The sequence below is a fragment of the Elgaria multicarinata genome, chromosome 16 (assembly GCF_023053635.1).
Source record: "Elgaria multicarinata webbii isolate HBS135686 ecotype San Diego chromosome 16, rElgMul1.1.pri, whole genome shotgun sequence".
Lineage (NCBI taxonomy): Eukaryota > Metazoa > Chordata > Lepidosauria > Squamata > Anguidae > Elgaria > Elgaria multicarinata.
In genome coordinates, this window is record NC_086186.1 from 15020959 (window position 1) to 15036769 (window position 15811).

Consider the following 15811-nt stretch of genomic DNA (forward strand, 5'->3'; position numbering starts at 1 on the left):
CCTCCGAAACAGGTTCGGCGCCTTGAAGAGCTCCTTTAAGAGTGCTGGCCGCTTCTCACTGAAACCCAGAAGGGATTCACAGCCCCACCGAAATCGGTGCCACCAGCCTCTCCTGCCAAAGCCCCTCCCCGGCCTTTGTTCGGTGGTTGGAAGCCAACATGGAAGACGGGAGCTCTCCCCCTGCCCCCGGCTCGCCCACAGCATCCCTGCCTATAAATAACAAGTCCCGGTCCCCTCCCAGGTGACCCGTAGCAGCCGGGGGGGGGGGGAGGATGGGGAGGCTTGTAGATTTCTGAACAACAAAAGCTTTGCAGCGAGAACAAGCCCTCGCATCCAGGCTGCCGCCGCCGCCGCAACGGGGTGGGGCGGGGAGGGGGGGTGCAGAGGATTTGCTAATGCCTCGCACGTAGTGTTTTGCAGGAAATTTCCACGCGCCTTCAGATTAACCTGAATAATTTGGAGAGGGGCATAATAACCGAGCTTGAATAGTTTTAAAAAATATATTTATTTTTTAAAAACACCTTTCTCACCCATCAGCCCCAAATCAAGACCAATTGAACATTTCCAGGGACTTGCCATTGATAGATAGACAGACAGACAGACGCCCAGCGCCCCTCCCCACCCCACCCCAAAGCAATGCATCTAACCCGGCTGAAGGAACGCCCATAGCCGAGCTAGAGAGAGAGTGGGGTGGGGTGGGGATGCTGTGGTGGGTGAAGATGTAGGCTGAGGATGGTCGCGTCAGGCGTGTGTGGGAACCCGAGCCGCCCCCAGGATCCACAGCGTCCGAGCCAGGCTCCCTGACAGTTTGGGACGCGAGCCCCCCTTGGAGACCTTGAAACTTCGACAGGTCGTTAGCATGGGGACACGGGCTAAGGAGGAAAAGGGTTTGTACTTTCGGCATGTCTCTGGCTCGATCCACGGGGCTGCGTGGGTTGCGTGGACGGGTATTGGAGGGGCGTGGGGGGGGTTGGATTGTCTTGACATCCAAAGCGGTGGGGGGAGCATATCGCGGGTGGTTTTCTGACTGGATCGAATGCAACAGGATGTCCTGGGTTAGGTTGCTTTTCCAGGCAGGTACACCAGAGACATGGTTGTTGTCATGATGACTACCCCTGTCTTATTATGACCAGGTAAGATCTCACAGCAGTGTTGGAAAGGCAGAGGGAGGGTGGGGGAGGGTGTGAGTGTCTTGTGGATTTGTCTAGGATTTATTTTTGTTTACAGAACATCTAAATAAATTGTGCTGTTTAAAAATGGCTGGTTGCCGGCAGAACTAAGGGATTTGGGTGGAGGTTGCTGTTGGGTAATCCAACCCCCTTACCCATGTTTACTTTGAAGTAAGCAGCGCTGGTTTCAGCAGGACTTCATTCCAAGTAGGTGGGGTGAGGATTGCAGCCATTAGGAGCATCATATCCCAAGAGGCTTCCAATGCAAGTGGGAATCAACAATTGGTTTGTTTTTAATATCTTACATGCTGCTTCACATGCTCAGTGTATGCCCACTAGTGCGTTAACAGGCAGCCTAGGCACACGGGTGATGGCCGGATCCTGGCGACGCCTCATCTCTTGTTCTATTGGTCGCAAAATGGACAATTGATGATAGGGCACACTAATCTCTAAGCATACTGGACAAAATATCTCATCAGGTAAATGCATAGTCAGGTATTCTGTGCTGTTATGAGTTGCCGTCTGTACTATGAGTTGCCGTCTCTAACCGTATCTGGCTGCAAGGCGAGGGTTTTGTGGTCCACATTTGCTGGATGGAATGCAACCTGCTATTGCTCGAAAGCAAGGAAGGGATAGAGAAAGGAAATGCAGAATTCAGCAGCACCTTACAGGGGTACCCTGAAGGCCAAATCTTCAAGATGGCTGTTCACACCCTGAACAGCCCCAGGAACACCAGCCACAATATCAGATTCTATTGGGTTGGATCTTTAACTCTTCTATAAAGGACAGGCAGCTCGTTAACTTAGCCATTCCAGAACATCTTTATCATAATAATTACTACTACTATTATTTGTTGCAATACACAGCTGTTTTTCATTTGTTGCTGAAGAGCTAGAAATCTTTCCTTCAGGTGACATGTTGGTTGCAGAGATATTGCAGTTCATCAGTACTAAAATCCCAATTGACTGTCATTGGAAAAACTCAATTTCTCCTCCAGAGAGGGTATTGGTTGCAAATGACGATTGCAGTAAGACATGTAGCTGTGTGATTGTAACATTGAATAGTGCCTATGCTATAATAACAACTTGCAACGCAGTCCTGTGCACATATACTCACAGTAAAACCCTTTGTGTTCAGTGGGGATTACTCTCAGGTAACTGTGCACAGGATTGTAATTAATTACAATTAATCATATGCTGCTTCATTTTACTTTTCCTTGTATTGTTTTGTACTGCAAATATAGTTGGAATGGTTTTTAATAGTATATTTATATATGAGTTTTAATATTTATGTGTGTATCTCTTAGAGTTTTTATTATATTAAGCGGCAGATAAGTATCACTAATAGATAAAAATAAACAAATAGGGTTGCAGCTTTAATTATATGAAGTTCTGCATTCCCCCGCTCCAGCACTGGAGCACACGTCACATATGCAACTTTTCTTTTAAAGGCAAGCAGAACTAAGCGATCCATTGCAGCAAAGCTACCTACACCCTATTCCATTATGTGGGGAAGGGACGTAGCATTATTGATGCTGGATTGGGGCTAATGTAAGCAACATTTTTTTAAAAAAATCCATATAGCATTTCCCCCCTCAAGTATTTTCAAGCATTTCACACACATCGTCATCGAAATCCTTACAACACCCCTGCAAAGCAGGCCACTGTTATAATTACAAATTGTAGGGCGGGTTGGTAGTGGCAGAGTTGAGAAATAGTTGTCGGCGCATTTATGGCTGAGCTGTGGTTTTGAACTAGAGATTTCCCAGCTCATGCTACTTATAACCCTCAGCTAAAGAAAAAAAGTGTGTGTGTGTGTATGTGTTTATTCTCCAGAAAGGACCATAAAGGTGTTTTTCTCCCCTTTAAATCAGGCTATAATATACAATGGTACTGAAGCAAGGAGTGACTGCTTTTGACCGTCACAGTCACACAGCCTCATTTCTAACCCACTCTTCCAAACGAAAGTGATGATGAAATATGAGGATAGTTATGATGAAATATTTCCATGTCTTTAACCCGCCATTACCCCTTTCCCTAAGAAGTTCAGAGAAGTCTTGGCAGGGTCAGTTTATTCTAGAAGACTACAAAAGAATCTTCTTTTTGGAAAAGACATCTGTTCACTTACCAAGTGACAAGATGAGAGAGAAACGATAAGGAAGCAGCAGCTAGGAGTCCAAACAGGTGGGCTGGTCTCCAGATAAATGTGACCATGACAAAGCAGCTCTGGAACACTATCAGTTGCCATCACCAATGGTAGATCAATGATACCTCCAGGTACAAAGGCATTATACTAGGTGCTGGGGACAAACAATAGGGAGAAAGTCATCGACTATGCTCTGCTTGAGACTGTTCTGAGGCATCTGGTTGGCCGCTGCTGAGAACAGAACCTTGGCCTAAATGTGCCCTCAAGGGGTTCCTTGCTCCCAATCCCCATCATCCTTGGGTGTTCCAATGACATCAACAAGAGGGACAGGAAGAGATGGAAGACAAAATTCTGTCTGGACGAAGTTGAATGGGTTCTGGGGTACTCAAGCAGAGTACCTGGAATGGCTATTTGCAAATCAGCTGTGAGGTACATAGAACAGGTGGCACTTGCAAATTCTGCCATCTCAGGGTTGACAGATTGCTGGATCCTCTAGGTCACATTGAAGGGACTAAAGGCGCCTCCTGGCCAGAAGGAGGAATGTTAGAAAGTTAAGTCCGCTCACATATCATGCTGTCATATTCCCCCAGGTGGGATGAGACAAATTAGAAAAATGCCCAGGTGGCCCGTACAGGTTGAATACAACATCCAGAGTCATAACTGTGTGTTGAAACAGATGATATAACATGTATCTTCACATCTGTCCATGGTTTTTTTTTTGGCGTGTCGTTTTGTTTCTCTCCTTTCAGACGCAAAGCATGTCCTACTAATTACGTCCTTCAATTTCAACACCTACATATTTGTATCACAACTAAAACATCTCACATTTTTACCTTTTTCTTTTATGTCTCTGCAGCTGTTCAAACTTTCAGAGAGCCTGAAATTGTGCCTTACTTGAATGCATCAGGTAGCATTTATTGTATACATTTTAAAATTTGCATTGTTGCTTTGGCTTACTATCCAGCCAGTTTCTTCACCTTAAAAAAAAAATCATGTTTAATATTTATATAGCACTTTTTTGTTTCACTTTCATTATGTCAGTAGTTCTTACAACATCCCTGTAAGATGATGTGAATACTTCATGCATCTGATGGCCAGTGTCCATGAAAGCTTATGCCAGAATAAATTTGTTAGTCTTTAATTTGCTACAAGACTCTTTGTTGTCATATCTTCCTCCGTAATCTTTCAGAATGTTAGATATTCCTGTTTAGAACTCAAATTTGCTACTAGGTGGCAACAACATAAACATATATTACACTGCCTAACAGTAAGAGCTGTCGATAGGGTCTCCTTTACTGCAGGGGGTTGGACTGGATGACCTCAAGGATCTCTGCCAACTCTGTCTGTTTTTAAATTATAATAATAATAATAATAATAATAATTATTATTATTATTATTATTATTAATTACATTTATATACCACCCCATAGCCAAAGCTCTCTGGGCAGTTTACAAAAGTTAAAAACAGTGAATATTAAAAAGAAATATACAAAATTTAAAACCATAAACAGCATAAAATACAAACAAAAACAGACAATATCCATTTAAAAACAACTATTCTGGGGTCAGTTAAAAAACTCAGCATATGCTGTTAAATGCCTGGGAGAAGAGAAAAGTCTTGGCCTGGCGCTGAAAAGATAACAATGTTGGTGCCAGGCGAGCCTCGTCAGGGAGATCATTCCATAATTGAGGGACCACCACTGAAAAGGTCCTCTCTCCCTGGTTGCCATTCTCCGAGCTTCCCTCGGAGCAGGCACTTTGAGGAGGACCTTAGATGTTGAGCGTAATGTATGGGTAGGTTCATGTCGGGAGAGGCATTCTGTCAGGTATTGTGGTCCCAAGCCATGCAAGGCTTTATAGGTTGAAACCAGCACCTTGAATTGGGCTTGGAAACATACAGGCAGCCATTGCAAGCAGGCCAAAGTTGGTCTTATATGCTCGAACCTTCTGGTTCCAGTTATCAATCTGGCCACTGCATTTTGTACAAGCTGCAGCTTCCAAACCATCTTCAAAGGCAGCCCCACGTAGAACGCATTGCAGTAATCCAATTTGGAGGTCACCGGAACATAGACAACTGAAGCTAGGTTATCCCTGTCCAGATAGGAGTGTAGCTGGGCCACCAACCGAAGCTGGTAGAAGGCACTCCATGCCACTGAGTGACTTAGGCCGTTGCTAGACGAGGCGTTAGCGCAGTGTGAGGCCCGATCTCCCTCCTGTGCATCCAGATGGCATACAGGGAATTCCAGGGTCAGGCCGGGCTAGCTCCTCCCTTAAGCCGGGATAAGCGGATTCGCTTATGGCTTGGCTTTTCTGCAGCCCCGGCCTGAGGCTGGGGCTGCAGAAAGTCTAGCAGGGTCCGTGGCTTTTCCTGGCTGCTCACTTACTCGCAAGTAGCCAGGAGAAGCCACGGACTGGGCACAGCGCTCATAGGAGCGCTGTGCCCATCGGGCCGGGGGGGAATCACGGGGGGGGGGGAGATAGGGGCCGGGTGAAAGGCCAGACCCGGCAGGAGAGGGGGGGGGGAAGAAGGACGGGGGACAGGGCATCGGGGAGGGGGAGAGGACGGGCGAGCGAGCAGCCAGGGGGGCCATCAGGCATTGGGTGGGGAATCAGGGGCAGGGGGAGCAGGGATCCTATATTTATTTTTAAAAACACTTACCTGGTGCAGCGGTGCGCTCCTGCACACATGGCCCTTTAACTGGAAAAAAAATGGCGGACGCAACAGGGCTTCCCCTTGCCCCGTCGTGTCTTATGTGTGGAAAAGGGTGACGGCGCACGCTAGTTGTAGCGCGCCGTCGCCCCGACTCCCGGCCGGATTATCAGGTATGTCTAGCAAGGCCCAGAGTGGTTCTGTCAAGTGGTTCTAGGAGAACCCCCAAGCTACGAACTGGCTCCTTCAGAGGGAGTGCAACTCCATCCAGAACAAGTTGAACACCCACTGTCCGGTCATTGTTTTTGTTTTAATCTTTGTAAGACACCCTGAGAACTTTGACTATGGGGTGGTATAGAAATAATAATAATAATAATAATAATAATAATAATAATAATAATAATAGATTCTATATGTAACCAAAACCATCTCCTTTTTTTCTCTTTCTACACAAAGAAGTGAAAGTCCTGAAGGCCCAACAGGATGTGAAGCCCAGAGATGAGCAGTAACTACTGCAACAACGTGTCAGTGAGCATGAGCGTCAACGAGGTGTCCACCTTTCCTCTGACTCTGGAACAAAAAACCGGCTTTGCCTTTGTAGGAATCCTGTGTGTCTTTTTGGGACTTCTGATTATCAGATGCTTCAAAATCTTATTAGACCCTTATAGCAGTATGCCATCCTCCACATGGGAGGATGAGGTCGAAGGGCTGGATAAGGGGACATTTGAATATGCTCTTGCATGAAAAATCCTAAACGAATACCCTGCCTTAATTCTGATATTTTTCATGGGGGCGGGGAGGGGGGGATCCTAGTATGGAGGCATTTGTAATAGACACCTATGTTTTGAAGATATGGTGGTGACGTCTTTTTGTTAAATAAAGCTTTATTGCAGACTTTTAAAAAAATAGTTTCCATGCCATTTTGTTTTGGAAAGTTGTGTGTGTTATTAATGTAAAAATAAGAACGACAAGATGATGGAGGAGAAATTTTCAAGCATGACCAAGATTTCCAAGTTCATTCAACTTGAGTAGAAGATTAGAACACTTTAATTTGGATATATTAAGGCATATATTATATTAGTTTCCTTTCCTGCTATTCTGCTACAGAATCTCTAGGTGGCACTGTGGTATAGCGGAATTGCACAAATATATAGGAGAAAAAAGTGGTTTCTTTCTCTTTTATAATTAAATGCCGCATTTTCCCTCTAAAAAAACTCGCTGAAAGGGCTCGTTAGACACAGAAACGAACCTGGGGGGTCACAACGTTGTCTAAAGAACCTGTAAACAACTGTGAGTAGGGAATGATGAGTGCATGATAAATGCTTCGGAACCAGTCAAGTTCTTTGATAGCTCCTTTAGAGTTCTGACTGGTTCTGACAAAAGCCCGGAATGGATTCGCAGCCCCACTGACATTGGAGCCACCAGCCTCCACTGCAGAGAGACCAGAAGCAAGTGTGTCATTAGAGCAGGAACTTGCTTGCTAGTTTATTTATTGCAAGTATTGGTATCCCGCCTTTCAGGATAGAAATCCTTCCAAGCGAGATAAATTTACATTAATAAAATCACTATAAACAATTAAAAATAAATTATTGTTCCCATGTGACAGTTGATAGAAGGCAGGATGGTGGTGGTAGCGAAAAGAAGGAAAATCCCATCACAGCAGAGTCTTGGGATGGTCTTCACCTGCCAAGCTTAAACAGGGGAGAGAGTTTGCTCAGGCTGAGGAGGAAGTTTGGAGGCGTGAGCTTCAGCCAGCTTGTTGGAGAAGGATTGGTCCTTGGGGTCAGCTGATTACTACTCAGGTAGGCTGGTACTGCAGCCTAGATGGCGCTCTCAACACACAGAGTTCAGTCTTGCTTGTCATGGCAACAGAGAGCTGGGTGCACAGGTGCCTGAGCCGTACTCCTGCGGTGGCCATGTGTCCAAATTAATAGAGAACAATCTTCTATTGGAAGGGCTGTCAGAAAACAGCCTCTGTTTGATGAGCTCCCCAATCCATATCCAGCTTAAAGTTAAAGAGGAGAAAGAACTGAGCCCTGAAGTTGGCCACCAACAGCAGACTGAGCAGGCGAATGGGTCAGTAGTCACAATCTCCCACGCTATGGAGACTGTATTGTATTTCTGTTTGTTTATTTATTTATTACATTTGCATCCTGCCTTTTTTCCTCCTCAAGGAACCCAAGGTGGTGTACAAAATCCTCCTCCTTTGTATTTTATCCTCACAACAACCCTATGAAGTAGGTTGCACTGAGAGTCTGCGACTGGCCCAAAGTCACCCAATGAGCTTCCATGGCTGAATGGGGACTAGAACTCCGATTTCCTGAGTCCTGGTCCATCAGTCTAACCACTACACCACACTGGCTCTTCCAAATTACTTCCAAAGGCACATTTTTACCTATCAATTAGCACACGCAAATGTTACGCAAATCTGTGTTCTCTTTTGTCCGCTTTTTGGGGCAATGTATATCTGAACTGTATAAGAATGTAATAAATAAATAAATAAATAAATAAATAAATAAATAAATAAGAAAGAATCCAGCTTACAAAGCTAAGAAGGTGGGATGCTGACATTTGCTGTATTGGAAACATTGCTCCAGTCTGTTGATTCTTCATCGGGATTTCAAGCCATGCACGTTCCACAGCTTTTCCAGGGCCTGGGAGGCTATTCCCCCCACCCACCCCAGCGGTTGCCTGTTACTTCTTCCCACACTCATTCCCATACTCTACACCGAAGGCCAATTGTTAGGGGACCAAATATGAACAATGTGGGGAGGGCAGGGAGGTGGGGCAGGGAAGGTGGAGACATCAATATAAAAGAAAAAGAATGTATGCTCTCAAAATCTCAGCCAGATCATGTAAGGTTCACATCACGCCTTTGCCCAAGTCACTGGCTAGCAGCGTTAATTCTGGATTTTACTTAATTTCTGCAAGTATGAGAAGCAGTTGTTGCCTACTGATCCTGTGTTTACCTGGGGTTGACTCCAAATCACAGGAACCTATGAATAAAGTAAGCAGCAACCCAGGGGTGGGGGGGAGCAAACTATAGCAGCCTCCAACCATCCAACAATTAACTGCCACACGATCCTATGTATTCTGCATTTATGCACCATATTATTTCTCCTACAGATATCTAGGAGGAGCAAATCTGGGGCCACCATTCCTTGTGAAGAGCACTTGGATTTGTTCTGTCCCAATGAAGTCTATGTGGAAAAGCTCTAAGAAGGTACAAAGAAAAGGGAGTCATAAATTGTGCCTCAAGGTCACCTCTCCGCTCATACGGCGAGAGCCAGAGTGACAATATTTGACAGTTGTTTGATTCCATTTTAAGAAACGTTGGACTCGACACTTCATCTCGGCATTGTCACTCTCGTTAGAGATGCGCACACAGAGGCGCTGAGATAAAGCAAGGACAGTTCGTTCATTCATCTCTATAATTTCATAAAGTGTCATTTGCCTTATAATCTAGACAGATGACAACCAAGGGAATTGTGGGTTTGTCGGCTAATGAAATGCCACTCAGAGCACACTAGATTTTCAAGGGAAACGCTAAGAAGAACATAAAGCCAGAGTCCAAAGAGAGGACCAGGTTCAGATGCTGCAGGAAATATGGATCCTGTGGAACAATGCACTAAGTTAGCAGTAGGGTGGAGAGATCAGGAGCACAACATATGAGCTGCACACATAGAAGGTCCCAGGTTCTAACGCTACCATTTCTTCTCAAAGGATGATCTCAAGTAGCAGGGATCCTTGCCTGAGACCTTGGTGAGACAGAACTGTGTGACATTTAAGAGAGTCGTATGGCCTCTTGCAAGATCTGGGCTAAACTCCACGTTCAGACACTGTCTGTGATTCTGTAGGCTATTCGGTTGACACAGGCAGTGTGTAAACCATCCATCCTGTGTCCACCCTCTGCCTGGGTTTGTTCTCAATATTCAAAATGGCCACCCACCCACTCTGCAATCCACAGTGACTTAAATAAGCCACGTTGGGCTGTTTGATCATGCGAGCCGGCCTCATGAGTTCTCTTTGTGAGTTGTTCATGGTTAACAGACCATGGTTTGTTATCACAGCTGGGTTTACACAACACAACAACCCACAATTCAGCAACAGCACCCCATGGTTGAATGACAACCCACACTCAACCGTACTCTTGGTTATCGTGTTGTGTGAACCCAGCCAGTAACTTAAGGATCTTTGAAATCATAGAAATGCTTCCTTTTGTTTGCTTTGAAGCTACGCCAATCCTTGCCAATGGTTCAGTTGGACGACCTCCAAGGTTTTAGCATCTGTTTCTGTTCACTGTCTCCATGCCATGCATAATGTTTTAATTCCTGACTGTATCCCATTTCAGTTGTCTTTCTTTAACTAAAAAGTCCCAGCCTCTCTATCCTTTTCCTTCACGGGATAGACAGATGCTCAACCAGCTAATAATTTATTAGCTTCTTTCTGTATTTTGTTCTAAGGTATCTTCTTTGATATTGGGCAACCAGATACCAATTCTTTTCTATTTTAATCCCTATTACACATTGGTGGTTTAACTCGTTTTATTTCTTGGCTGGCTTTAACTCCTCATTTTTTAAAACATATTTTATTGGGTTGGCTCTATTATTATTATTTATTTATTTATTTATATAGCACCATCAGTGTACATGGTGCTGTACAGAGTAAAACAATAAAATAGCAAAACCCTGCCACATAGGCTTACATTCTAATAAAATCATAATAAAACAATAAGAAAGGGAAGGGAATGCACCAAACAGGCACAGGGGAGAGTAAAACTAACAGTATAAAAGTAAAGTAAAAATCAAGTTATATTTTCATCATGTTGGTTTGTATTGTTGCATTTTTAGATCTTTATTTCTATCTTATTGCACTATCATTTTAATTTTAAATAATCATATGACACCTAGAGAACCTGGTTTATAGGCATCTTATAAAAATAAATGTCAGTGTGGCGTAGTGGATAGAGTGTTGGACTGGGAGTCGGGAGATCCGGGTTCTAGTCCCCACTCAGCCATGGAAACCCACTGGGTGACTTTGGGCCAGTCACAGACTCTCAGCCCAACCTACCTCACAGGGTTGTTGTTGTGAGGATGAAATGGAGAGGAGGATTATGTACGCCGCCTTGGGTTCCTTGGAGGAAAAAAGGTGGGATATAAATGCAATAATGAATGAATAAATAAATAAAACCACTCTCCATTATGACCAGATAATGGTCATTAACTAGTTTCTTTTCTTTTTTTATATCAAATGTTTTATCAGTTTAGAAGCTGGAGTGCAGTTCTACGAGACAGAAGATTCCAAAAAGTTCCCGGATCATGTCCACAGAGTTTGCAATAATGGATAAATAAGTCAATTTCAGTTTCTCTCAGTTTCTAAACTGAACTTCATGTTGTTGTTTTAAGTCATCACAAAAAAAGCATTTATTTTCACGTGCATTTCTCCTAATATACATGTGTTTGTAGATGTTTTCGTTATACTATTTTTTGCAAATAATGTTCACAAATACATTTTGTATGTTAGTTCCATATAGTTCCGCCCATAACTGTAGTTCTCTGGGTGGTTTACAAAAATTAAAAAAACATTAAAAACACATCAAACAGAATACAAAAAGAAAGACATTTATATAAAACCACAGACAACATATATCTAAAATAATTTGTTAAACTATCAGCCAATACTATTCAAGAATTAGTTTAAGCTCATTGCATGCTGCCAAATGCCTGAGAGAAGGGTAGTTTCAACCTGGCACTGAAAAGATAGCAATGTTGGCAAGGGTGAGCCTCATCAGGGGGATCATTCCATAACTGGGGAGCCACCACCGAGAAGGCCTTCTCTCCTGTCGCCGCCCTCCGAGCTTCCCTCTGATGAGGCTGCCAGAAGGAAGCTTTAGATGTTGAGCATAGTGTATGGGTTAATCTTGTGCAAAAAACCCAGCCCTTGGGCCCAATCCAGGCTATTCAATCCAGCCTGCTGAGCTTCCCTGGGTTCCTCTAGGAGGCAGGGCTTAGCCACCAAGCTTCACCCCTGGAGCATCTGCCCACCCCCCGGAGGAATTCTCACTATTATCTCTGATCTGTAAATCCCTCTGTACATCGCTCCCCCTTCCAACTGGAATCAGACATAACAGCAGGGATGCAGGTAGCAGGGGGCTCGGGTGGTAATGGGAGGTGTGGATTATCTTCCCAGCTCCAGCTGACTATTCCTTCGTGTGCCTTTTCCTAAGCACAGAGAAAGTGAAAATGGGCAAGGGGGGCTGATGACATCAGTAGATGCAACCACACCCACTGATGTCTATGCGCATAGCCACACCCACTGATGTCTTCTGGCCCAACTCTGCACCCATGATCTAGTAGGAACAACTGATGGCATATGAAAGGGCATTTATGTCAGTTGTTTTTATCAGGTCCAGTGTCTTGCTGTAACTGTGAGTTTTTCTACAACACTATCTACTTTCGATTTCATCGCAGAATTGAGATCCCAACTCTACACAAAGAGTTTTTCCTTTCCTGTTTTTCCACTACATAACCTCTAGGTGGAGCTGTGCTATAGTGGAATAGCACATGTACACCAGCAGAAATAGCGCTTTGAGAAATAATACCCTATTTTCCTTGCTCTAAAAACACCCCATGAAAGTGCTCTGAAAAAACAGAAGCAAAACTAGAGGATCACAATGTCATCTAAAGAAGACATAAACAATGTGAGTAAGGAATCATGAGTGCACAATAAATGCCTCCTGCAGAAAAGCTCTGTTTTACCTGTTTGTTTTGAAATATTGTATGTTAAAGATTTTATATTATGTGTTAATTACTTGTTTATTTGTGATTTGTAAATTTTGTGAACTGTCCAGAGAGCTTCAGGTATCGGGCAGTACAGAAATGAAATTTAAAAATACATAGATAAATAAATAAATAAATAAATAAATAACAACAATAATCTACAATAGTTCATTTTTATTGAGAAAAGGTGCATCTTACTCGCAACTAACATTTGTCAGATTGCATCTGGAGAATAAAGTGACAGAATGACCTTTTTGAGCTTCAAGGGCAAAATAAAAAATCATGAATATGCAAGAACTTTTAAATGTTGCTGCATCATAGTTATTTTAGTAGCACATGACTTCCTGGGAATATAGCCTGCAACAGTCCTGTTCACACTTATGCAAGTACATTTATGGTTGCAACCCTAGTTTATAAACTCAGGAGCAGAGGTCACAATCTTGAAGAGCACCTAAATTACTTTCACTAAATCCATTGACTTTTAACGAGAGTTGGGTGCCAAATCTGACTCCTTCCGTCCAAGAATTAATGGGCTCATTACTAGCTAATATTTAACAAGTGGAAATGTTCCTCTGAAAATATGGCTAGAAGTATCAGAGGTTCTGCTTTGAATTCTGGCATTGGCTGGATTTCTTGGAATTTTATACAGAAGGAAGGACCCAGCCAGAGAGGTATGTGGGAAGGGACACCAACGTACATCAAAAAATAAGAAGCAATCAGCTGTTCTTTTTAACCGTGGGGCAGGTGGGAGCTCAAGCTACCTCGGATAGTGCTAGTTTATTTCATACATTGTTTGAATATTCTTAAAGACAATCGATCAAACTAGATTGATGCCTGAAAATACATTTCAACGTCCCCCTACTATCATTTCTAAGAGGTAAGATATTTTTATTATTGTTATTTCATTCCCAATAGGGATAGAACTTATTCATAATGGACTGTTCATATTTTGAAAGCAGTTTGTCCATAACAAATTGAAAACCTTTTTATGGACAAGAGTCAATCCGTATTTTCTCCTAAGAAACAGAATCCCAACAATAAATGTAACATGAATGAATCAAGGATGATGTAGTTGCCATTTTCAGAGATTGAGTTCAATGATATACTTTCTGTTGATTTAGTGCAATCTATACCGCCCTTGACTTCATATCCATCCAGTGCTGGGTCAGGTTAGTTGAACACAAATTTTTGGACAAGTGAAATCTAGGAAGAAGTAAATATTGCAGAGGAAATTTGAGTCTTTCCCTTCCCCCAGCGGCACTTGTAAACTGAACTAGCTTAAAGGGGAGAAAAAGTAGATGTAAAAGTCTTTATCTCCTTCTGGTTTTTCCCCACTGACTAACGGCAATGGTTAATTGCATAATTTGCCAGATTTAAAGATATCTGTACTACCCACCCACAGATGTACTTTACCATATAGCATACCCTATTTTTTCTACAGTGGGCATCTCAGCACAATAATTTCCCACACTAGGGCCACAGCTAGACCTAAGGTTTATCCTGGGATCATCCAGGGTTCGCCCCTGCCTGAGCACTGAATCTCCTGTGTGTCACCTAGGTGAACAGGTTTGACCCCTGGACGATCCAGGGATAAACCTTAGGTCTAGCTATGGCCTAGATGAGTGCTGTACTTTAAGAGACAAAAGCAAACTCCACAGCTTTTATCACACCATCAGCCGGCCTGGTTTGCAGCATTTTATAGGGGGTCGAAATGACAACGTCACCCTCCTGTGTTTTCCTGCAGACCCTCCTAGTTTTGTTTATGATTTTAACCACAGAAAATCTGTTAAGTAGAAAAGGACAGAGCAGCTGCACAACGCTTTCTAATGGTTAGCACTAGAACCTCTCCGACTGGAAGCACCCCACATTACACACACGCACAAAAGTGTGTCAGACAGCAGATCTCGTTTTAATGAAAAGTAGCACCAGGAAATTGTGATTTTGTGCAGGGGAAGGTTGGCAATGCTGCACCCTTTTTGCACTCAGAATTGCTGCCTAAACTGCTTCCTCCCAAAGATAAGCATGGGTAAAAACACACCTGGAACCCCACAGAGGTAAAGCACAGAGCAGGGACAATTTTGAGTGGAAAAATAGCCAATTGTGAATGACTTAAATACCCTCTCCCTCACCACTCCCTTGCTCATGTTCCGAAGGCCACCTTTCATTTTAAAAAACATGTCAGAGTTACTACATACCCTTGCATGTAACCTATAGTTTGCTCCTCAGTTCTTTTCAGAGAGTTACAGATAACTCTCTTAGACTTGCAACGAGTTTCAAAAACAGCAAATGGCTAGATTTCAAACTATTTTCCCTTAAGAAGAGCAATGACATACTTGGAAGGTCCCGGGTTCTCTTTTCTTCATAATTTTCTGTACCTGTTGCTGTTTCTTTCAGTGCTTGGATGGGTGATACAATCTTTTGCCTTGTGATAAGAGATCCAGTGTGATGTAGTGGCCAAAGTGTTGGACTGGGAGTTGGGAGATCCAGTGTGATGTAGTGGCCAAAGTGTTGGACTGGGAGTTGGGAGATCTGGGTTCTAGTCCTCACTTGGCTATGAAAACTCACTGGGTGACTTTGGGCCAGTCACAGACTCTCAGCCCATCCTATCTCACAGGGTTGTTGCTGTGAAATTAAAACGGAGAGGAGGAGGATTATGTATACCGCCTTGGGTTCCTTAAGGAGGAAAAAAGGCAGGATATAAATGTAATAACTAAAAATAAAATAATTGCTGTAATTCAAATCTGTAACCACTGGAAGCTGGAAAACACAGTGATAATTTCACCAATGCTCGTTCCCCAACTGTCACTGTCCGCAATGAGCTTTAGTGAATTAAAATTGGTCTTTACATATTAATCAACTAAGGATTCTGTTGATTAATCCACCAATTAAACACATTTCATTTCAGCCCTAATGTCTTGCAATCATCTTGATCCATGCAACTGTATCCAAGTAAATGAGACAGAGGGGAGAAAAGGAAAATAGCAGCACTCTCAGAAATTATGTTCCCTTCCTGTTTTGACTTGCTAATCGGCAGCAAATTGAGTCAATGTATGAATTAGCACATTAGT

At 43.2% G+C, this 15811-nt stretch overlaps 1 protein-coding gene across 4 annotated transcripts; it reads left to right on the top strand.

Annotated features, from left to right (window-relative positions):
- The first annotated feature begins 705 nt into the window (after nt 1-705).
- Nucleotides 706-6851, top strand: CTXN2 (cortexin 2). Of its 4 annotated transcripts, XM_063142309.1 has the most exons (4): nt 706-887; nt 1495-1648; nt 4171-4221; nt 6421-6851. In XM_063142309.1, the coding sequence occupies exon 4, from the start codon at nt 6463-6465 to the stop codon at nt 6706-6708; it is 246 nt and encodes an 81-aa protein (XP_062998379.1). In that variant the 5' UTR covers nt 706-887; nt 1495-1648; nt 4171-4221; nt 6421-6462; the 3' UTR covers nt 6709-6851. The 4 variants fall into 4 exon arrangements, with proteins under 4 accessions (XP_062998379.1, XP_062998378.1, XP_062998381.1 ...); XM_063142308.1 differs by lacking the exon at nt 1495-1648; XM_063142311.1 differs by lacking the exon at nt 1495-1648 and having other exon boundaries at nt 771-850.
- The last annotated feature ends 8960 nt before the right edge of the window (nt 6852-15811 follow it).

What these genes read in the sequence shown, in the direction of transcription:
- CTXN2 (XM_063142309.1), top strand. Translation starts at nt 6,463, where the DNA reads ATGAGCAGTAACTACTGCAACAACGTGTCAGTGAGCATGAGCGTCAAC.